The following is a 24,407-nucleotide window of genomic DNA, read 5'->3' on the forward strand; positions in this document are numbered from 1 at the left end:
GCTTTGCTGCATATTAACACAGTATAATTAGGAAATCATGCAGCAAAACATGAAAACACTGCTCCGTGATTAAACAGCTTTTGGCAACAAGCAGCAAGCTGTCTTCTTTCTCACCATCTATGCTCAAACATGAAGCTGTAGTGACAAGTACATCTCCTTTTTTCTCTTTATTTCACCTCACTTTTTGGCTACTTGCTCAAACAAGGAAGGTTTCAGGCAGCTTTTAGTCCTATGTGTAGAAGTAAGCAATCTTTCCAGTTATGTGACTAAGGCTTTACTAATCCTGCCTGTCACATCTGTGAGATAACATCAACTTACAGAAGAAAACTCAACCCACTCAAAAAAATGTAGGGATAGCTGCAGAATGATCCCTCATTTTTAATTTTGAATTGATTAATGGGGTTAGGAATTGAGGAAGATGCTGAGTAGAGAGACTGTCACTGTGCAGTTCAGGGCGGCACCCACGGCGATAGAATTCAAGCAGGGGGGTAGGGAGTGCCCAGGTCAAGAGCTCCTGCCAATGGCAGCAAGCCCATGAGACTAACAACTGCCCTCATGCAGCTTGCATTCATAGCTCTCCTCTTCGTGTGGCTACAGGGGATTGGTTAACAACCCTCTTCTTCTTCCTGCCTGGTAATACTTTTTAAGGTAGCTCAGGTGACTCTGGTCTCCTCTATTGGAGTTGCTTGTTAAGCCACTGCAGGTGGTTCCCATTTCATCTCTCCTTGTAGTTTCTCATCTTCAATCATCCAGTCTGGGGGACACAGTCCCCCACAAGAGACCGGGCAGCTGCATAACCGAAGAGGTGCGAAATAGAGCTGGTTCAAACTTCTTCATGTTGTGCCACCAGTGTATGCCTGCTCTGGGCTAAAGAAATTGCCTCTAAGGAAACAGATTGGTCCCCATGCTTTCTTGGTAGGACAAAACTTCTGTTTTTATGTCGTGAAAAAAGGGAGCTGTGTGAATAGCCTTAGAGTGCAACTGACAAAGGCAGAGAAGATCACAGCAGCATAGAATAGAAATAAAATAGAACAGACTATTTCAGTTTAAGGGACCTAAAATCATCATCTAGTCCAACTGCCTGACCATTTCAGAGCTGACCAAAATTTAAAGTGTGTTGTTAAGGGCATTGTCCAAATGCTTCTTTAACGCTGACAGGCCTGGGGCATTTAGCACCTCACTAGGAAGCCTGTTACAGGGTTTCACCACTCTCTCAGCAAAGCAATGCTTTCTAATGTACAGTCTGAACCTTATCCTGTGCAGCTTTGAACCACTCCTATGTGTGCCATCACTGAATCGCAAGAAGACAGTAGCACCTCTCTCTACTTCCCCTCTTCAGGAAGCTGTAGAGAGGAATGAAATTGTCCCTCAGACTCTTCCTTCCAAACTAGACAAACCCAAATTCCTCAGCTGCTCCTCACAGGACATTCCTTACAACCCTTTCACCAGTTTTGTTGCCCTCCTCTGGACACATTCAAGGACCTTCATCTCCTTCTTAAACTGTAGGCCCCTGAACTGCACACAGGATTTAAAAGTGAAGCCACACCAATGCTGAATACAGCAGGACAAACACCTCTTTTGGCCAGCTGGTTTTACTGTGTTTGCACCCTAGAGTGCAGTTTGCCCTCTTGGCTTCCAGGGCACAGTTCTGACTCCCATTGAGCCTACTTGGCAACTAGCACCCCTTTCTGCAGGTATTCTCCAGACACTCCACTCTCAATTTATACTTATGCTTGGCATTATTCTGTTCTATGTGCAGAATTTGGAGCACTGCCCAGTGCTCCAATCTACCTAGACCCCTTTACAAGGCATCTTGTCTCTCAGAAAGTAAAGAGCACCTCCCAGTTTGGTGTCATCAGCAAACTTACTAATGGTGCACTCAAATCCTGCATGCAGGTTGTTGATAAACACATTGATCAGAACTGGCCCTAGAATTAAACCTTGAGGAACATTGCTGGTGACTGGTCACCAGACAGATACAGCTTCATTCACTGCAGCCCTTTGACTTCTGTCCTTGAGCCAGTTCTTCACCCACCACATTGCAAACCCCCTCATCCCACATCTGGACAACTTGTCCAAAAGGATGCTCTCTAGCAATAGTATCAAAAGCCTTAATAAAATCCAGAAAAGATACATCTACCACCTTCCCTCCATCTACTAGGTGGGTGAGCTGCTCAGACAAGGATGGATATCAAATTAGTTAAACAAAACTTTCTCTTTGTGAACTCATGTTTATTATTCCTGATAACTGCATGTGGTAGTTTCAGGCTATGCCTAGAAAATTTTCCACAGATCTTGATCAGAAAGTGATAGAATACAAACAAGTAACCATTGGATGTAAAAAGAAAAAAAAAAAGAAAAAAGACAAGCTCTAAATAATCCTGTTGGACAAATTGCCAACATAAGCCAGTTCTGTAAACTATTTTTCTCTCTCTTTTTGGCTTCCTCGCTCTGGGAGATACTAACTTGTGCTTCTGCTTGGCTTTGCTGACCTTGGCTGTGTTCTTTGTTGTGGCTGACTATAACAATTAGCTCTCTGCTCTTTCTCTCGTCCTTTGTGTACAGGTTGCAGGAGAAGAGGGGAGTAAGGGGGGTGGGAGGGGAGAAGGGAGTGGAGCAGGGAAGGGGAAGCTATTAGCTCCCTTGGTTTGTCCAGGGGGGTTCCAGTGCTGTTTATAAATTGTAAATACCTGTAAATACATGTAGATACTGTATATTTTGTATATATTCATTGCACGTCATTTTAGATTGTAGTTTTGCTTGTAAATACACCTTCATTTGCTTCCGACTGAGTTGGTCTGGCAATTTAATGTTGGGGGGACTTTCCAACTCACCACACTGCATTATTCTTTAAATGCCTTTCAATAGTACTCAGTATGATCTTCTCAATAATTTTTCCAGGAACTGAGACTAGACTAAGTGGTCTGTAGTTCCCTGGGTCTTCCCTCACATTCTTTCTGTGGATTAGAGTAACACTGGCCAGCTTCCAGCCATCCAGGATCTCCCCAGACTCTCCAGACCTTTGGTAGATGATCAAGAAGGGCCTTGTCATAACATCTGCTGACTCCTTCAGTACTCTGGGATGCATCCCATCAGTGCCCATGGATTTATGAGCATTCAGCTGGTCCCTGGGCAGCCCAAGGTCTATCAGTATTATTAAAGACTAAGGCAAACCCCACTTTTTTTTTATCCCTGATAGTCAGATGACCATCTTCAATAAGTATCAGCCCAATGTCTTCATCAAACCTCCTTTTGCTATTGACAACTTTGAAAAGCCTTTTCTGTTATCTAAAACAACAGTGGTTAGTTTCAACTCTAACTGATCTTTGGCCTTTCATGTCTTCTCCCTTCATAAATGAACACATCTCTGTACTCTTTCTGCAAAGTCTACCATCATATCCCTCATGGGTCATTCTCCATTCACAAAAAGCAAGTCTAGAAGGGCATCCCTACTAATTGGCTGACTGAGTACTCATGACAAGAAGTTATCTTCTACAAGCTTTAAGAACTTCCAAGACCTGTTTGTCACAACAGCATGATATTCTCAGCTGATGTCTGGGAATTTGAAATCTCCCATAAAGACAAGGGCTACTGATGCTGAAATTGTTCCTCATTCCCTCATCAGTGCTTACATCCTGGGTGGGTAATCTGTAGTAGACACCAACTACAACATATCCTTTGCTTTCCAACACCTTAATCATTACCCAGAGGTTCTCCACCACATCATCACTAACTGTAAGGGATGTGTAGCCAAAAGTCTCTCTTATGGTGCCACACCTCCACCTTGCTTGCCCTCCCTATAGCTCCTGAGCAGCCTGAACCCCTCCATCCAATGCTTCCAGTTTGTCCTGTTTGTAAGACATATGCTACCTTTTCCTTGGCCTGTGTGATCCTCTCTCTGTACACTTCATCAAAGGCAGAATTCAAGAGGGGCTGCTATGCCAGTTAGGAATGACCACTGCAGGCACCCTGGGCTAAGGCAGTCAAACTCTTCAGAGATGATTTCAAGCCTGGAAAGCAGGATAGCAGTCTAAGCATCATCTATTTGCTGGTTTGCACTGACAGTGATGGTTTCTGCACTTTCTGTATTACTGGAAGCACGAGCCAAACTACCTTTGATGTGCTATTATGCTTGTACCAACATACTGTCCTAGGGGTGAAGAAATCACATAATTGTCATTCAGTGTTTCTAGATGACTATGTTGCTTTCTTCCCTGAATAATAAGGAATCTCCATAGCCCTGTATGTCCTTCATCCACCTGACATTCAGTTTCTTGTCTATGGTCTATCACTGTAATATTGCTGCATCTCCTGCCGGCCTGGACCCTACAAACCATTCATTTTTGCCACTTTGCACAGCATAGTGTCATATGCATTCAAACTCTAAATCAGTGGCTACTTCCCAATTGTACTCCCATTTTCTTTTAGCTGCTCTCTCCTATGAGCTTCAACATGATGGTGTACTTGCCAGTCTGCCTATCATCAGGTTTCATCATCAGATTTTACTCCACAGGACCATTTGCCTTCCACTGCGTTGAATTCAGGTCCTCTATTCTCATCTTGGCCTCTATGTTCACACAAGTATTCTGCTCTGCAGCTTCATCCACCTGTGTGCTCCTTGATGTATTCTCTCCGTGGCTGCCTGATTGCCACTATGCGCTGGAATGTTCAGCACAGTCCCTGACACAGTCAATGAAAGCTCTCTGAGCCTCCTCTTTCAAGATCCTATTCTCTCTCCCATGTATCACTAACCAGTTCATATTAAAAAAATAGAACATTGCTAGATTGTTTTACAAGATACTTTTTATGACCTGTGTTGGAAGTTAACTTTACACTTCTCAATCTTACCATTTGATGTGTGTTTTCTTAGCTACTGGTAACAGTCATAATCCTCCTGGTGAACACTGCAGGCCCTTCTCCATTACAGCTGGTAGCAGAGCTTAGTTTGTTTTCCTTCTTTAGCCTCGGAGACAGGTTGCACTTTTGCTGCTGTGATCTAAGAAACAATGTACTAAACATGTTCTCTTTCCCTCTTCATCTGCTCAGGGGAATGGGAGTCCAAGATAATGCTCTGATTTTTTTTGTTCACTGTGTTGATACCTTTTGGGAGGTCTGTGTGCCACTTTCTTCCTTTCTGATCTAGTGTGGGGTGTCCCTGCCCATGGCAGGGGGGTTGGAACCAGATGATCCTTGTGGTCCCTTCCAACCCTGACTGATACTATGATACTATGATACTATGTCACTGTGTGGTTCACCTTCCTCGGGCATCAGGCACACAAATACAGCCATGCATAGGAATTACACAAGGAGGGCTCAAACACTGCAGCATTTATGTCTTAATCCTCCTTCCATCACGGCTCCTCACTATTGCTCAGCCTTATTCAGGAGAGGAAGTCTCTGACAGCCAGTTTTTTAAGAGGCACATGAGCAACTATTGATAAAAACAGGCACCTGTGAGAGTCTAATAAGTTTGCCTCTCTCTGTGTGAGTCAACAAAGATAAAGTGATAGCAGAGCCACTGGAAAGAAGGTGGAAAGAATCCTGTCCACCAATCCTGGATGCAAATCAGCTTGTGATTGCATCGTGATAACACGGGACTACAACAATAGGACCCAAGGACCCAGCCATCACACCTTTAGGGCAAGATAATCTCCACCTGTTTCCTGAGCCTTGTCTGGATGGAGATGGGGTAGACGGAGATTCCACCCCCCCACCCCCCACCCCCCCCACCCCCCCCCCCCGCTCCAGCCAGGATCTTGCCCAAACACACAGATTTCCTGCCACTGGAATTCCTGAGGGACACTATTTGAATACATACCTAAGGACTAAAAACTGTATAAAAGACTGGAGCAACTACTGGTTTGTAGAGAGAAACAGAGGAGAGAAACAGAGGAGAGAAACAGAGGAGAGAAACGGGGAGAAAAACGGAGATGAAGGAAAACACAGGAGACGGGCCAGGCCACTGAGAAGCCGGGACAATGCTGCTCCGGAGAAAAGAAGCTGCCCGGAGGACCACAGCTCCAGCCAAATCCTCAGCACCCTTTCTCTACAGACCCAGGCTGCCCAGAGGAGCCTCAGCACCATTCCTGTATCAACCCAACATCTCCCCAGAGGATCACAGCTCTTCTCCAGCAAAAGCCTCAACACCGTTTCTCTACAAACCCAACATCTCCTGCAGCACCTTTCCTCCACAGACTTTAACTGTCTTGGGGGGGATGAGGGGTGTGGTAATATAATTCCTTTCCTCTTCTCTCTCTCTTCTATCTCTCGTCTCTCTCTCCCTCTTTATTTTCTCCCTCTCCCTTTCTTATGTCCACTTTCTCTATGTAATAAATAGTCTAGCTGTTGATACTTTGGCCTCGTTTGTGCCTTTAATTTCACAACACGGGAATATTTAAAAGAACTGTGTCTCCAGACTGAGACATCTAATGTCTCCGGACCTTGACAGCACCTTGCAGAGTTTTCTCAGGGATGCATTAAGAAGCACTTCACTGTCTGATTCCCATGGATTTTATTGCAATCTAAGTAGTAAGAGACAGTTCTGAAAATGCCATTTGGTGTCCTTCTATCCTTCTGAGCCACTAACGACTTTAATCATCTGGCCATTGAGTTTCCAGACATGACCTGCTGGGTAATCACACTGTAGCACACCTCCTGATTAGGAGGCCGTTTACTCTAATAGTGCTGTGCAGCTTTCTGAACTAGACACTGCCAACTCTCAAATCATTTACTTAGGCCACTAAACAGCCAAATTCCACTTCTTCATGCTCCCACTCCAATCTAGCATCCTCCAAGTATCATTTGCCACTGCTTATGTTTTCAGCTCAACGGCAATAGCTCTTCTCTTCCAAGAGACAGTAAGGCCCAGCTGTCACTTGGCGGGGAAAAATGGCTGCATGAAGGTATGCTGAAGACCAACACTGGTTACCCAGGCCCCTCAGTGTAAGAAGGACATCAAGACACTTGAACGTGTCCAGAGAAGGGCAACAAGGCTGAGGAGAGGCCTTGAACACAAGCCCTATGAGGAGAGGCTGAGGGAGCTGGGATTGTTTAGGCTGGAAAAGAGGAGGCTCAGGGGTGACCTCATTGCTGTCTACTACTACCTGAAGGGTGGTTGTAGCCAGGAAGGGGTTGGTCTCTTCTCCCAGGCAACCAGCACCAGAACAAGGGGACACAGTCTCAAGCTGTGCCAGGGAAAGTTTAGGCTCGAGGTGAAGAGAAAGTTCTTCACCGAGCGAGTTATTCATCATTGGAATGGGCTGCCCAGGGAGGTGGTGGAGTCGCCGTCCCTGGAGGTGTTTAAGAGGGGATTGGACGTGGCACTTGGTGCCATGGTCTAGTCATGAGGTTTGTGGTGACAGGTTGGACTCTATGGTCTTTGAGGTCTCTTCCAACCTTAGTGATACTGTGATACTGTGATACTGTGATACTGTGATTGAAGACCACCTCTGGGTACCTCTGTCTAATTCCTGCCACTCTAAGCCCATCAGTGGCACAGCCATGTCACCTCTACTGCAAGAGGCTTTACCTTGAGTAAGACTCCCAGACTTGTATATACAGGCACAACCATGCTGCATGACAGATACCTCACTCCCAGCTCAAGCTGTGCCCTATGTTTTTATCACCAGCTACTCTAGTGGAGTAGGTGGTTATGTACCAATAGTCTGGTACAGGACTTTTTGCATTCTGCCTGTAAACACAATGGCCTCCTTATTGTTATATCACCTCCACTTCACACTAATTAACTTCTCTATTCCCAAAGCATGCGAATCACAGAATGTATCTGGCTGGAAGAGACCAGATCAGAACACAGAATTAACCAGGTTGGAAAAGACCTTTGAGATCATCAAGTCCAACCTATCACCCACCACCATCTGATCAACTAAACCATGGCACCAAGTACCTCATTCAGTGTCTTTTTAAACACTTCCAGTGATGGTGATTCCACCACCTCCCTGGGCAGCACATTCCAATGGCCAATCTCTCTTTCCAGGAAGAATTTCTTCCTAATATCCAGCCCAAACCTCCCCTGGCACAGCTTGAGACTGTGTTCTCTTGTTCTGGTGCTGGTTGCCTGGGAGAAGAGACCCCACTTAGCTACAACTCCCTTCAGGTAGTTGCAGAGAGCAATAACAGTCAGTGGGTAAAAAAAAACAATGTATGTCAGAAAATGTTTTATTCATTGGTCTTTTCTGAACACCTACAAGCTATAGTCACAGAACAGAAGGTTGGCTGGTGAAGACTCCAATGAAGTTGGTGCTCAAGAGAGAGCCATGGTAGAAATAAGGATTATGCTCCTTGAGTTTTAAAAAGTCTTCCAAAACCACATATTTGGGAAAAGAAGGACTGGATGCTCTCTTCCAAGTTCAGCAAGACCTTTGACACTGTCCCCCATAGCAAACTCCTGGCCAAGCTGTCAGCCTGTGGCCTGGACAGCAGCACTCTGCACTGGATTAGGAACTGGCTGATGGCCAAGCCCAGAGAGTGGTGGTGAATGGTGCCACATCCAGCTGGTGTGACCACTGAAACACAATTACCCACTCCCAACATTTAAGCTATGTCTAATAGAAAGCTCATAACTTGTGGCCTCCTTAAAAGCTGCCTGTCTTTTCTTGCCACTCCCTGTGTTGGCTGTTACAAGGAGACTTTACAGAAATACCAAGAATTTACAGAAATACCAAGGAGACTTTACAGAAATACCAAGAATGAGGAAAGACTCTGTATAAAGGTATCTTGACCTCATCCTAGCGACTGTATAGTCCTCTGGAGCAAAACAGCAGCAGAGCACAGTGTCTCTGCTCTCAATTCCACACAATATTTCCGACACAATTTTCAGATCCTTAATTAAATCACAGCATCAGGCATGGTGTTCAGGCATTATGCAAAGTGAAGAGAGTCAAAACTAGCTGCCAAAAATGAGCTTTGTAGATGACTGTGCAGCTTGAGGGTCAATCTTTTCCTGGGGAGGACAGTCTAACTTCCTCAGAAGTCACCTCAGTGTGTCTAAGTTCAGATGGATCTCATTCCTTCTCCAACCGATAAGTATTATTTGCAAGAGAACTACAGGAGAATCAAAACAAATTGCACTCTAATGTATACATAATGATATATTTCTATTACAGTTTATAGTACATACTCCTGGGTAAATACTACACTGCTGAGCTTTTGATGCCTCTTGTCTCAGCTCTGGCGTATAAGCATATAAGCTCTGGTATATCTGGCATAAGCAACCAGTCTGGCAAAACATTACTGATAAGCCCATGGAGACCAGGATATTAAAGGTAATAACCATTCGTCTGGGCTGAAACTTCATCTCAAATTCATTCCTTTCTCTCTTTCCATCTGTACCTCTATGAAAGCACAAGAATAGTCTGGACTTCCAGCATAAACTATGCTTTTCTCTCACATGTAGATTTACTTTAGATTTTCACAAGTATTTTAAGGCCACATTTGTTGTTTAATTTGAAAAGGTCTGGTACCTGTGGGGATTAGTGAAGTGCTTTGCAAAAGCATGAGACTTGGTCTTGGAGTGGAATAGAAGTCATGAAGACTGTGATAAAAGTAGGAAGCAAGTACAATGACATTGCAGGTTGCAGAAGCCTTCACAGAAAAATAATTGCTGCTGCTATCAGACGAATTCTTACCATCTAGAAAATAACCAACCAGAAATCTCTATTTTGACTTCAAAGCAAATCCAGCACTGTCTCACCACAGGGCACTTATCACATTCATTAATTCATGGGAAAATTTCTTTTAATGTCTTGAATGCATATTTACAACTTACTTTAAATTTCTCTTTAATATAGCCTTAAAATATGAGAAAAGCACTCAAACATTCAACTCACGTAAGCTGACATACCATCCTCTAGAAATACCACAAAAAATAGGTCTTTAAGATACCCATGACTCATTTCTCTAAGTCTCTGACTCCATAAAACAATGACTGTGGCAATCATTCCAGGCCTTAATGTTCCTAGAAATAATGTATTATCACTTAATTCATGTTAATGTCACCAAGTATTGATGGAAAGTGCTACACACAAGATCAAATAGCCTTATCAAATGCTAATTACCAAATTGGGAGCTGAAATGGACTTACCAGTTCTAGAGCAAGAGCTTTTCTTCCATAATGGTATGTGTGTAAAAGCCAAACAAATGTGCACGATAACAGCTGCAGCTGCATAAATAGCCAGTTCCTTCCTGCAGAAATGGGAGCTAAATTTATATGATTTATAATATTTGTATGATTTATCATTTATTGAGGGTTTCTTTCCCCTGAGTTGCTGAGGGAAAGCAGACTATTATGCCAGCCTGTTCTAGCACCATGGTGTCCCTGATTATTCTTTTGTCTCATAGTAGGCAAACAGCTCTAGACAATGTCTTCTGTGAATAGCTCATGTAGCTATACAAAGAGCTGGAGAATTTGCTTAAAAGTATTTTCTGAGCTTTCACTTCCACTATCCTCTTCCGAATGTTCATCCGATACTGCCATCCCTAAAAACACTGATTATTCAAGTTTGCAGCTTCTCAGTTCCCCCAAGTGAGGACTAATTAAGAATCATGTGGATGAGCATGAGAATTACATTTTATTCAGCCTCGTTTTTTTCTCAGACTAACCCTTTCAGCACTGAGCACTGGTGTCTAGCTTTCCACCATAAGGTTTTAAGTGGCTTTATAGTAATAGCTTCTTGCAATTCTGGGATCAAAGAACATACAAAATCAAATGAAGAGAGACAGGAAAGCTTGAAGTGAAAGGCTGATCTCTAAAAGATGATAATTTAATCCCACGTTCATAGTTATCCTTTTGATACCTGAACAAAAAACTCATCAGGATCTTTTGTAATGCCTCCTGTAGGAAGTTCCTCTCTAGGGGATAGTAATGGAAAACAAATAAACAAAAACCTGAAACCAAGCCAGGGAAAATACACACTGTAGTAATTACTGTTCAAATGTCAGGCATGTGCAGGACGGGCAGGATTTTGGGATATAATGTAAGTACCAAGACAATGTCTTGCTTGCTCGTGAGGCTTCCAAATCAGTAGCTGACTGGGAGGTAGTGCAAAGCCTCTGGATTAGCCCCACGCAAAAGCATTCCCAGTGACACAATATTTTTGTGTTACTACCCTGAAGAGCATTTGAAAGAAATATTTTGGTTTTGTTTTACAGGCAATAGTTACAACACATGCACAGTTGAATAACCCTTCTAAAGCACAGTCTTCTTCTCCTACATCCTGTAAAAACTTAGGATTTGTGATTCTTGAAAAATCATTCAAAATGTATTTGTGATGAGCTTAACGAGAAGACACTGTCTCTAAAGCAGTAGTTTCTGAAAGGCAATTTTGCCTTGACCTGAATTCTCAGTAGTTTGTGTAACAAATCAATAAAATGAGTCAGTTCATGTGTCTCATTTGCAATAGTTTTGACAAATAATACATTGGCAGTGATGAGGCCACACCTCGTGTATTGTGTATAGTTTTGGGCACCTCAATACAAAGAGAGATATCAAGGTGCTGGTGCAAGTGCAGAGGAGGACAATGAAGCTGGTGAAGGGCCTGGAGAAAAAGTCTTATGAAGAGCAACTGAAGGAGCTGGGGCTGTTTAGTTTGAAGAAGAGGAGGCTGAGGGGAGACCTCATCACTCTCCACAACTACCTGAAAGGATGTTGTAGAGAGGCTGGTGCTGGTCTTTTCTCACAGGTGATTAGTAGTAGAACAAGATTGGACATCAGGAAATTTTTTTTCACTGAAAGAGTGGTCAGGCATTGGAATGTGCAGCCCAAGGACATGGTTGAGTTGCCAACCCTGAATGTGTTTAAAGGTCATTTAGATGTGGTGCTTGGGGATAAGGTTTATGGGTGAGCTTTGTAGAGTAAGGTCAATGGCTGGACTTGATGATCCCGGGGGTCATTTCCAACCTGATTTATTCTATCATTCTATGATTCTAATACACACAGAGTATAATTAAAGACCTCTTGGTAGCCAACTAAAAAAATGCATCTTACATGCCTACCCCGAATCCCCAAGAGATCTTTATGAACTTATTTCAAGCAGAGATGCAATGAATAGTCAATATTTGGAAGCAGTGCTAAATTATGTAAAGTAGAACTGGAAATGTACAAAGACCATGGAGTAGATTAGGTTAAAATTCAACCAAGTCCTTATGCTATTTTCATGACATATTTTGATCTAAATGACAGAAACACAGGTCAGACTAATACTACTTCTCCTCTCCCATTTTGATCAGTGTAGTCTCCTGAGACAGATGCCCTTCATGTCAGCTGTCTCAGTCTCATTAATAAAGGTCTAGTCAGTTGTCATTCACATCCTGCAGCAGAGCAGGTTGGATAGAATTTGGACTCCAGTCCAAAGCTGAAAAATAGCTGAATTTCTCTTCTTTTGTCAGAGCCTGCTATGCACCTAAAAATTTAAGGTTCACTTTCAGTCCTTTGATTTTGTGTATAATCTGTATGCTTCTCATGGTCAGCACTTTTAGGTTATCAACCAAGGCTCAACCTGAGTTCTGCTATTACATTTTCTCAGCCAAAATTCATCACTTCTAAATAACTGATAAGGAGTCACACTTCCATTGATTTATATGGCAAGACACTTCAAGGAACATTTTTTCATTTCAAACACTGTCCCTGTTTGGGACTGGGCGTGTGCAAGACATTGTCCTCAGCTTTTCCTGAATTCCGGTAAGGAGCCTGCACTACCACTCACAGATAGAAGTAGACTTCTTGTGCATGGTGATAAGTTGTTAAAAACACACACAGAAGTTCCTTCTATGGGGAGGATCCACTCTTCTTCGCTTAGCTGTTTATCCTGGTCTGCACAAAGCCATGTTTCATTATTCATGAGATGCATTTTCTCTCAAAAAACAGGGGATTTGGAGCAGTATTGACCTATGATCTTTCCAAATAGCAGGGAAGAATAATTCATAAGGGGTGAAAATGGAAGCAGGACAAGCCATCTGAGGCCTAGGCATGATTACCATCCAGAGGGACCTTCCCTGCTACCCAGGGAGCCTCAGTTACGAACAGCACCTCTGCACCCGTAACCTAATTCAGCTTCAGCTTCATCACAGACCTGCAGCACTACTTACATCTTCAATAAAAATCTATTTTTTCAGCATGATAGAGCATTCTGCATGACACACAGACTCTGTTGCCTTTTAGATGGAGATCTTATGTTTACCGAGTGGTGTTCGGCATGCAACAGAAAGCATACAAGTAAATTTGGCTGTAAGCAAAATGAATGTCTTGGCATTGCCTCCTTGAAAATAAATACTTTGTATCCTGGCTGTTGTGGTCTTCCAGGTGCTATTTTATACACTTGGGTTGACCTGAAGTTGATTCTTCTACCTTTGAGCATGCCTAGGCTTGCAGTCAATTATGATGCTTATTAGACTATCACTCATTTCAAAATGCATTCTGGCTTTTGGGAAACAGCTGAGTTGGTTCTGCTTAAAGAACAAGAAAGATGTTATGTAAGGTCTGTAGTCTTCCATTATTAAAATAATAATATGCAGAAGTTTTTTCAAAACATGAGATTTCTTACATTAGTCTGCGTGCCAGTGCTCAATATGCATAAATCTGCGGCCGCCAGGAGAAGCAGTAGGTTTATAAGAGTGTAACAACTCATAAAAGCAAAAAATGTGTCATCTTGGCATGAAAGTCTGGTTTCAATTCAGAAAAAATGACAAAAGCCACAGGAATACAGGACTATGTATGAAAGCATTTCTAAGAGGTGGAATATAGTCCACATTTGCTGAAAAAAAGATAAAATTTTCAGCTCCTATAGTGAGAATACTTCAATGTCTCTCCTCCCATGTCAGCAGAGGACAAGCAATGAAAATAAATGCTTGTTTTAAGAGAACTGTTTTGCTGGGCACCAGACAGTTGCTTGAGGGGGCAGGATGATGTTCAAGAGCTCCTGTAATTGAATTCCACTTGTTCAAAGGGTAAGCTATAGGAAAACTGTGCCAACTTTAAAAAAAGGTAGAAACCTCGCTGCAAGCTGAATACCAGTCCTGATATGTACCAGTAAAGCTCACACACCACAATATGAGATGAGCTGGCCAAGCGTCTCTCCATCATTTTTCAGCAGTCTTGGCTCACAGGAGGGGTCCCAGACAACTGGAAACTGGCCAATGTGATGCCCATCCACAAGAAAGGTCGGATGGATGAACCTGGAAACTACAGGCCAGTCAGCCTGACCTCAGTGCCTGGGAAAAATATGGAGCAGATCATCTTGGGGGCAATCACTGTGCACCTGAAGGATGGCCAAGGGATCAGGTCCAGCCAGCATGGATTTAGGAAGGGCAGATTCTGCCTCTCCAAAGTGATGTCCTTCTATGATCAGGTGACCTGCCTGGTGGATGTGGGGAAGGCTGTGGATGTAGTCTACCTGGACTTCAGCAAGGCCTTTGACACTGTTCCCCACAGCAAACTCCAGGCCAAGCAGTCAGCTCATGGCTTGGAGAGCAGCACACTGTGCTGGGTTAGGAACTGGCTGGAGGGCTGAGCCCAAAGAGTGGTGGTGAATGGTGCCACATCCAGCTGGCAGCCAGTCACTAGTGGTATCCCCCAGGGATCAGTGCTGGGCCCCATGCTGTTCAATACCTTCACTGATGATCTGGATGAGGGGGTCGAGTCAGTCATCAGTAAATTTGCAGATGACACCAAGTTGGGAGCAGGTGTTATCTGTTAGAGGGTCTGTGCAAAGGGACCTTGACAGGCTGTACAGATGGGCAGAGTCCAATGGGATGACATTTAACAAGTCCAAGTGCTGGGTGCTGCACTTTGGTCACAACAACCCCATGCAGTGCTACAGGCTGGGGTCGGAGTGACTGGAGAGCAGCCAAACAGAAAGGGTCCTGGGGGTACTGATTGACAGCTGGCTGAACATGAGCCAGCAGTGTGCCTAGGTGGCCAAGAAGGCCAATGGCATCCTGGCCTGTATCAGCAATGGTGTGGCCAGCAGAAGCTGGGAAGTCACTGTGACCCTGTACTCAGCACTGGTTAGGCCACACCTTGACTCCTGTGTCCAGTTCTGGGCCCCTCAGTTTAAGAAGGACATTGAGACTCTTGAATATGTCCAGAGAAGGGCAATGAGGCTGGTGAGAGGCCTTGAACACAAGCCCTGTGAGGAGAGGCTGAGGGAGCTGAGATTGTTTAGCCTGGAGAAGAGGAGGCTCAGGGGTGACCTCATTGCTGTCTACAACTACCTGAAGGGTGGTGGTGGCCAGGAGGGGGTTGGTCTCTTCTCCCAGGCAACCAGCACCAGAACAAGGGGACACAGTCTCAAGCTGTGCCAGGGGAAGTTTAGGCTTGGGTTGAGGAGAAAGTTCTTCACAGAGAGAGTTGTTAGCCATTGGAATGTGCTGCCTGGGGAGGTGGTGGAGTCACTGTCCCTGGAGGTGTTCAAGAGGGGATTGGACATGGCACTCGGTGCCATGGTCTAGTAGGCATGAGGTCTTGGGTGACAGGTTGGACTTGATGATCTTTGAGGTCTTTTCCAACCTTATTGATTCTATGATCTTTTTTTTATGAAGAGATCTGCTAAATCAACAATGATAAAGTGCCTGGAAACTTGAATGACATGATACAAAGACACAGTAAACCAAATCTGGATTTGAATGATGAAAGGAAAGGCATAAATTTGCTGCACAGTCAGCACTGAAACTGTGAATTTGTTGCTTCCTCTATAAAAAATACACTTTGGCTGACTGCTGCTGCTGCAGACTAGCAGGGGCTTGAGATGGTTATAGAGTGAACCACTCAAGGGCTGTGATGATGAAATGGAGTGCAGAGGCATTCCTCTTCAGGTGAGGAAAGAAAAGGCAAGACATATTCATGTGGCAGACCTCACCAGTAAGTTTGGCAGCTGCATGCACAGCCTTACTCTCTACCTGCCCATCCTTTCATCAATGCCCCAGAGGCCTTCTGAAGCATCAGTTTTGTCAGTTTACAGGTTGTCAAGATGTCAACCCGCTAACAAGACATACAAGGCATTTTCCTTAAAAATGGCAAACACATTTTAGAACAAAATGATCTGGACAAGATTCTCACTGCCTTGAATTCCTTGATCTAAGAGCTCAGGGGCCCTTTGTTTGTGCTATTTTGGCTGGCATTCAGCCATGTGAGTAAAAGAAAAACCCTGAACTGATTTTCTCTCTAAGGCTGCAGGATCATTAAATGTTTCAGAGCCATGTCAGGTTTTAGCAGATGGTAGGGAAGGAACTGAATGTCTGCCATTTTAAATTAAAATGTAAGCCCTATTACTATGGGATTAAGAGATATGTAGCTATAGCTGCATAATTTTAATGTACATTCTGTAAGAGACAAATTCTGGATTCTTTGTAGACCTAAGTAAGGAGGCTGAAAGCAGGTGACTTCACATGAGTAGCTTTTTGATTTTACTACTACTCTTACAGCACTGAGGTATTTTTCTGAAGGATGCTACTACAGTAAAGAGAATATAGTGAGAACATCAGCTCCACGCTTCTAACAGATGCACATTTCTAGCAAAATTTGCAAAAGAACATGTTTCAATTCCTCAAAACTGAAAGAATATAGTAAGGGTACCCAAAAGCAGATAGATGTGTGCATACTTGCATGTCACCTTGGGGTGACCAGAGTCTTTGGGCTTTTTGTCAAAGAGAAACCTCTTTTCACTAAGGTTGATCTGAGCCACCAAGACTCTTCTCCTCCCTGGGTTTTGGCCAAGACCATTTTGGCCAGCAGTGAAGGAGACATGCTCAACTGCATTGTCTGCAAATCTGCTTTATGTTTCAAGGCGGAAGAATGGGTCCCCAAACCTGTTCTCACCATGGGCACACCGGAGTGGCTTCATTATACCCTAGCCCCAATAACATGTCTTCCTATCTGCTTCAAAGGACCCAAGTGATCTTCCATCGAGTTGGATTTTGATAACCATAACTTGTTACAGAGCACACAGGGCCCTTCTTGTCCCCTATCACTTGTGCTGAAATGCCACAATGGTCTGCAAAAATGAATGAACAGCAGTTGTTCTGTTAAAATGGGGGAGACCAGCCAAAGCACTTTCTGTTTCATGGTCTAATTTTTGTGGTTTACTAGCTCAGAATGAGTGTTCACGTGATTTTAACATAGGGTGTGCATGGTTTTTCCCTTGACTAGCACAAGAACAGAAAAGCCACAGTCTGTCACATCTCTGTAAAGTCCAAATGTGTCACTCTGAGTGCCAAAAACCTGGGTGTCATTTACTTGACAAGCCTGGGACCCTCACTCGTGTTTAGTGCTTGTGCTGCTTTACAGATGTCCCAGTACATCTTGGTATACACTGCTTTGTCTGGAGGATCTATCCGCAGCTTCACCCTCTTTCTGAGGGCTGAAAGGAAGGGGAAGACCTTACAGCACAAAGATCCTGCCTGGAAAAGGCATATGGAAGAAAATCAAACTAAACAGTTGGTCTGTGCTGCCTCTCTGGCTCCTACATGTTGATGGGAAGCAAAGCAAGGTTAGCAGCTGAGATAGGAACAGAAAGTTCTGCTCCATCGTGGCAGCATCCCCTCATCACACCATTTAGGCAGGCCCTGTGGAATGCATTGGCATGAGTGCAGCCATCCTGCCTTCCCCAGTGCCGTTGCAAACCTTCACTGAAATGTCCTGGGAGCTCATCATGGGTGGCAGTACAACACAGCTGTCAAGAGTGACCCTATGGTGTGGAGCACCACACCAGACCCACAGAGGAGATCCAATAGCACTGCAAATGAGTGTAAAGTGGCTTCTCTGTCCAAGGCAGTCCATGCAGTATGTTGCTTGACCCCTTTCCCTTTTGCAGTCCTCCCCCAGTCCTCTACACCCATATCAGCATTGGCAGCAGATATAATGTGGCTCTCTTCCATGTTTGTCCAAATATGGGGCATGGGTGTGAGGATCAGGAAGGCATGGCCAGGGAGAAAAGAGCAGAGAAACAATGTATGGGAAGACTTTGCCTTACTTAGGTTATCTCAGTGTTAGTAAGCAGCACAGACCATGAGGAGCTGGTCTGTAAAGAGAACTTGTTGCTGCTAATCTCTGCACTAATTGTGTAGACGACTGAGCAGCAAGGCTGAGGCAGAAAAGGTTTGGAACTTTCATTACTCTCCATTCTCCTCTATGTCTTGAAACTGCAAATTACTACTCGGATTCCCTCATCCACAGAAACAGCCGACATTTGCAAAGGTTTTCAGTGCATTCTTGGTGGGTTTGGATCCTATTTCTGCCAAGTACCCAGAAGCAGCCTCTTGCAAGTTCCTTTTGGGTTCTGTGGGAATGTCCAAGGAGCTGCTCCTCTGCTGCCTTCTTCAAGAGGCAGAAGGACTCCCAGACTGTCTGATGGTTTAATACTTCCTTGGGTGTTTCTGAACAGCACCTACTTTCTGTGTACAGCACTTGCCAAAGCATGGCACATTTGCTCATCTTTTAGTGATGTGCAGGGAAAAAAAATGACTCCAAAACTTTTTTTTATCTCTGGTGTGTGAATTTCATACCAACGTTGTTACCCTACAGGGTAACAGGATCATTCACAATTATTCCTTTCTACAACACAAAGCAATGCAATATAAGCCACACCACATAAAACATATTGCAGGGTTACTTTTTCAAACATGTTGCATTATTGTGAATCAAATATGGTTTTATTCTCTGGCTCCTCATGCCTTCCCACTGATTAATGCAAGGATGAGGATGACAGATGCCAAGTACCACCACACTGGGACGACAGCACTGCAACTGCTCCATGCACATTTTGAAAGAAGTGATGCAAGAGAGTGCTGTCACTAAGGGCATCTGAAACACACTTCCACCCCTGCCTTACCTGGGCTGGGGCACTGGAGGAGAGGTGAGTCAGTTCCCCAATCCTGGCAGCTGCCCGTGGGTCACTGGAGCTGATGAGGACAGGGGCGCTGATCTCCATGGAGTGACGGTTGCTGGCAGCCTGGGAGGACTTGTGTGTCATGCTGAGGGCGGTGAAGGAGTGGCGCTTCTTGGCATTCTTCTTGCCCTCCACCTGACGCTGGGCTGCCCCAGCTGCTCCGGCACCAGCCAGCGTGGAGCATGGTGCCAGACCCACTGCTGCTGCTGCCGCCACTGCTGCAGTCTCTGCTGGCAGTGCCATGTCGCTGCTGGAGGCAGCGGCCAAGCACGTCTTGTCCATCTCAATGAGCTGCTTGGCAGATTCATTCAGCTGTGTGTGGAGGAAAAGGGAAAGACAAAAAGAAAAAAAAAGAAAAAGAGGTTACAAAAAGAAAAGGAGAGACATTAAAAACCCCTTACATCTTGCTGATGGCACCTGCTGGACCTGCTGCAGAGCAACCCTGTGGAGAAGGACTTGGGGATACCGGTGGATGAAAAATTTGACACAAGTTGGCAATGTGGGTTTGCATCTTGGAAAGTAAATTGCATTCTGGTCTGTATTGAAAGAAACATGTCCAGCATGTCAAGGGAGATGATTCTGTCCCTCTACTCCAGCCTGGTAACACCCTACTTGGAGTACTGCATCTAGCTCTGGAGTCCTCAATACAAGAAAGGCATGGACTTGTTGGAGTGAGTCCAAAGGAGAGCCATGAAAATGATCAGAGAGATGGAATACCTCTCCAATGAAGAAAGGCTAAGAGAGTTGGGGTTGTTTAGCCTGCAGAAGAAAAGGCTCCAGGGAGACATTACAGTACCTTTTTCAATATCTTAAGGGGGCCTGTAAGAAAGATGAGCACGATCTTTTAAGCAAGACCTGTTGTGACAAGCAAGGGGTAATGGCTTAAAAGTAACAGAGAGTAGATTCAGACAAGACACTAGGAAGAAATTTTTTACAGTAAGGCTGGTAAAACACTGGAGCAGGTGGCTCAGAGAGGTGGTCGAAACACCATCCCTGGAAACATTCAAGGTCAGGCTGGATGGGGCTCTGAGCAAACAAATTAAGTTAAAAATGTCCCTGCTTACTGCAGCGAAGTTGGACTAGATGACCTTTAAAGGTGTCTTCCAACCCAAAGCATTCTATGATTCTACCACCTGCCTGGGCCATACTGCCCAAAATGCCATGATCCTTTCCTGGTGGCCTATCCCAACCCCAGCCATGGCCTCAGAAAGAACATCATGCTGAGTACCAAAATGTGGTGGTTGCCCCCTGAAGCTGAACAGGGTCTGGCATGGTGTGCATGCCTGCATACCTGCAGGGTTTGCTGCAGGGTAGATCAACCCTGGCAAAGGGGGTGTTCAGCACCGGTCTCAAAACCAGCCTGGTTTCATGATTTGTCCACCATCTCTCAGCTGTCCAGCCAGGTGCCCAGGAGGCACGCTAATATATATAATTTCCTCAAACCTGTCCTAAGTCAAGTATTCTTATTCAGCTCCAGGGTGATGCCAAATTTACATAATTTCCTGAAGCTGGGTGAGTTATTTTCATTTAATTCTTAATGCTAGGAAAACCAAAAGAGTGGCAGAATAAGCACCCAGAAGAGCTAGGCTAGAACAAGGCATCGCAAACTTATGCACATCTACCTATGACATTTAAATAAATGGCATTCCCCAAAATAGCTTGTCCCAGGCTTCAGAGGCAGAGCTGAGGGAAGGAGGCAGGAACCTCTTCATCAATGTCTTTCTGTTCCCAGGTGCATCACAGGCTTGACATTTGCCACACAGTATCTGAATGCTTCCAATTTCACCTCCCTGCCTCCCACCTGACAGAGTTTATACCCAAATGCAGACATGAGCTGAAGGCATTTTTTTCCGGGGCATATCACCTCAACAGGGGAAGAGTATGAGAGGTACTGCAAGATTTGCTTGAGGCTCCAACTTGAAAAATTGGTTTCATCAGTACTTCTGAAGATTTGAACAACTTACCTACAGCTCATGGAGACAGCACAGCACTGAGACACTCAGGCCAGTTTTCAGCCTGCTGTTCCTCATTCAATCCACACTCACAGATAACCTCTTGCCTATAAATGCCAAAAGCATACTGGGTGGGACAACCCTGTCACTGAAGCCTTTTATCTCCTAGCCACCATAACCTATACAGGAAAAGTCTCTTGCATAGCTGGAGAGTTTTTTAGGAGCATAGCAGGGTGGGATACAGTCACTGAAGATACATGAAGTGCACTCTGAAGTCTGCAGTTCTTTCTGCACAGCACTCATTGCCAATAGATCTTCCCTTGAAGGGTGCTAACAGCTGTGGGAAAATGCCACGCTTTGCCAACAGACCTTTATATTAAACTACGATGCATCACAATATGTTCACATTTAATAAATCAAAACAACATATGAAAAAGGGAGTCACAGCTAAAGCACATGTGCTTTTGCATACACTGCTATTCTGAGGCCCACATAAACCAGAGGTGCATCTAATACTATTCTGGACCAAAACCAGGCTATTTTTATTTCTGTAACTGCTGTATGAATTACAGCAGCATCCAAGACACTCAGTTGAGGACAAGGTCTGGTCGGGCTCTAAATAAAAAAAGAAGTTTCTGCTCCAAGCCAAGCCAATTTAGAAATGTAATATAAGGGAAAATTAAAGGAAAAAAGAGAGAGGTGGGAAAGATAACAATAGAAGCATGCAGTTAAACAAATGTGTAATTAAGTGGCTTTTTGGGCTTCCAATTGCTGTCAAGATGCTGTAAATATAAATAACAAATATTAAGAAATATTAATAAATAAGAAGTATTGTTAGCCTTATGCCAGTCCTCCTAAGTTTGAAACCATCCCTGACTCTATGAAACACCTAGAAAGTAAACATCAACTTGCAGGATCCTTCATTGTTATGACAGCTTCTACCAAGTCAACCAAATGCCTCCAATTAATGATGCTCCACTACTGTCAGAAAACTGTTGGGAGTCCTGCAACCATTCAATTAGCAGGTCATTTTCCCAGCTGCACTCTCCAACCTGAGACCATACTTACAGCCAGCATAGTGCACTGCACCTGCCAATTTTTGCCAATAACAGCTGATCCCATTTCAGAGTCTTCAAGGATGTCCATTATTTCCCACTTCATCATGCTTTAAATTGGTACAACCTAATATTTGCCAGCAGGCTCCAAGTTGCAAGGAAACCAGATGGCTCCCCTCCCTTAAGTAGGTGTTATAGCTCCGTTTACCCAATTGATGGAGACAGTCTAGCTGAATTATTTGAAATATTAAGGAGAAAAGGAAAAAGACAACAAATATGCATGATTCTTTTCTACAGAAGAGGATGAAGAAACAACAGCAAGCAGGAAAAGAATACTTTTAAACTCTTTGACATAGGAAAATACAGAGTTCAAGAACAAACAAAAAAGAATTTAGAACTCCCTGATTTTTATCATAGTGCTCCATAGGACAACAAAGTGCTCTAGCTATTGACATTAAAACTCTGATTCTCTTGTAAGAATTAGATTATAAATCCCACATTCTGGAATCCAGTTTAGCACCAAAGCTGTTTTTAAAACAACAAAATCCACTACTTTATTTCAAAGCAAAGTCTAGTTTAAAAGGTCAATAAGAGACATAGCATCTAAACATGGAATGATAAAAAATAAGCCCTGTATTGATATAAATAAAGTAATTCTCAACATTAGTAGAAGATTAAAGGCAAAAAGAAAGCCCCTCCCCAAACCAATCAGCCTAATGAATTTTTGGGAATGAGAGAGTCTTCCTGAAATACTGAGAAAACAATATTTTGGTCTGCCAAGATAAAAAATGCCTTATAGCTTTACAACTTCATTTTTTTGTAGAGAATTGTTTTTAAGCATCTTTAGAAAGTACTTCCCAAACAAGCTATGGATACCAGAGAAAGGATTCTGTCCTACTGCTTTGTAAAAGCCTCATCACAAAGAACTTCTAGAAATCCTTTTTTAAACATAAGCACACTGGAAAATTTTTTATTTTAAACTCTGAATACGTAACCAAACCTTGCTTTCTGGTGTCCATCATCTGACAGATATGATTCCAGAGGAGAAGCTTAATGGGCCCACAGTCAGTCTCAGGAATCTGACATTTCTGGAAGGCTATCGCTCTTACAACCAGAACTTTCTCGCCTATCTTTGATCCCTCTTCCAGAAAGAAACAACATTTGAAATTCTGCTAATCCTAAATTGTAAAATGCCCTTGAGACTGCAGTGGGACTGCTTTTACCCCAAATCCATTCTGTAACAAGGGAATAGCCTAGAAATGTTGATACATGATTTAGAAGAGGCTTGAATTTGAATGCCAAACCAGTCAAATATTCCCAGAATTCAATCCTGGGTCTGTGAATGGAAAAGATTGTGAGGACAATCCCTGTGATAGCTGAGGGGCCCTACCATAAAAGAGATGCAATGAAATAGTATAGTAAGACTGTTCACAGGGCCTCAGTGACTACTGAGTATGAATGCTGCATGCTGAGATAAGGATCACAGTATAACTAAGGTTGGAAGAGACCTCGAGGATCATCGAGTCCAACCTATAACCACAGACCCCACGACTAGACCATGGCACCAAGTGCCATGTCCAAACTCCTCTTGAATGCCTCCAGGGACGATGACTCCACCACCTCCCCGGGCAGCACATTCCAGTGATGAACAACTTGCTCGGTGAAGAACTTTCTCCTCACCTCAGAGTCTAAACCTCCCCTGGTGCAGATTGAGACTGTGTCCTCTTGTTCTGGTGCTGGTTGCCTGGGAGAAGACACCCAACCCCCTCCCGGCTACAACCACCTTTCAGGTAGTTGTAGAGGGCAATGAGGTCTCCCCTGAGCCTTCTCTTCTCCAGGCTAAACAATCCCAGCTCCCTCAGCCTCTCCTCATAGGGCTTGTGCTCAAGGCCTCTCCCCAGCCTTGTTGCCCGTCTCTGGACATGTTCAAGTGTTTCGATGTCCTCCTTAAACTGAGGGGCCCAGAACTGGACACAATACTCAAGGTGTGGACTAACCAATGCAGAGTACAGGGGCACAATGACTTCCCTGCTCCTGCTGGCTGCACTATTCCTAATGCAGGCCAGGATGCCATTGGCCCTCTTGGCCACCTGGGCACACTGCTGGCTCATATTCAGGTGGCTGTCGATCAGCACCCCCAGGTCCCTCTCCGTTTGGCAGCTCTCCAGCCACTCTGACCCCAGCCTGTAGCTCTGCATGGGATTGCCGTAGCCAAAGTGCAGCACACAGCACTTGGACTTGTTGAATGCCATCCCATTGGACTCTGCCCATCTGTCCAGTCGGTCGAGGTCCCTCTGCAGAGCCTTTCTACCCTCTAACTGACTAACATCTGCTCCTAACTTGGTGTCATCTGCAAACTTGCTGATGACTGACTCAATCCCCTCATGCAGATCGTCAATGAAGATGTTAAAGAGGACAGGGCCCAGCACTGATCCCTGGGGGATGCCACTAGTGACTGGCTGCCAGCTGGATGTGGCACCATTCACCACCACTCTCTGGGCTCG

At 44.2% G+C, this 24,407-nt stretch overlaps 1 protein-coding gene across 2 annotated transcripts in view; it reads right to left on the bottom strand.

Annotated features, from left to right (window-relative positions):
- Positions 1–24,407, bottom strand: part of SH3RF3 (SH3 domain containing ring finger 3) — a 297,393-nt gene that overhangs the window by 59,477 nt on the left and 213,509 nt on the right. For both annotated transcript variants that reach the window (XM_068137394.1, XM_068137405.1), the window contains exon 4: positions 18,840–19,208. In XM_068137394.1, the coding sequence (XP_067993495.1) occupies positions 18,840–19,208 (369 nt within the window). The remainder of the gene's footprint in view (positions 1–18,839; positions 19,209–24,407) is intronic.

This window comes from Melanerpes formicivorus, unplaced genomic scaffold (assembly GCF_026170545.1).
Source record: "Melanerpes formicivorus ecotype bairdi unplaced genomic scaffold, bMelFor1.0.p_v2 SCAF_1, whole genome shotgun sequence".
Taxonomy (NCBI): Eukaryota; Metazoa; Chordata; class Aves; order Piciformes; family Picidae; genus Melanerpes; species Melanerpes formicivorus.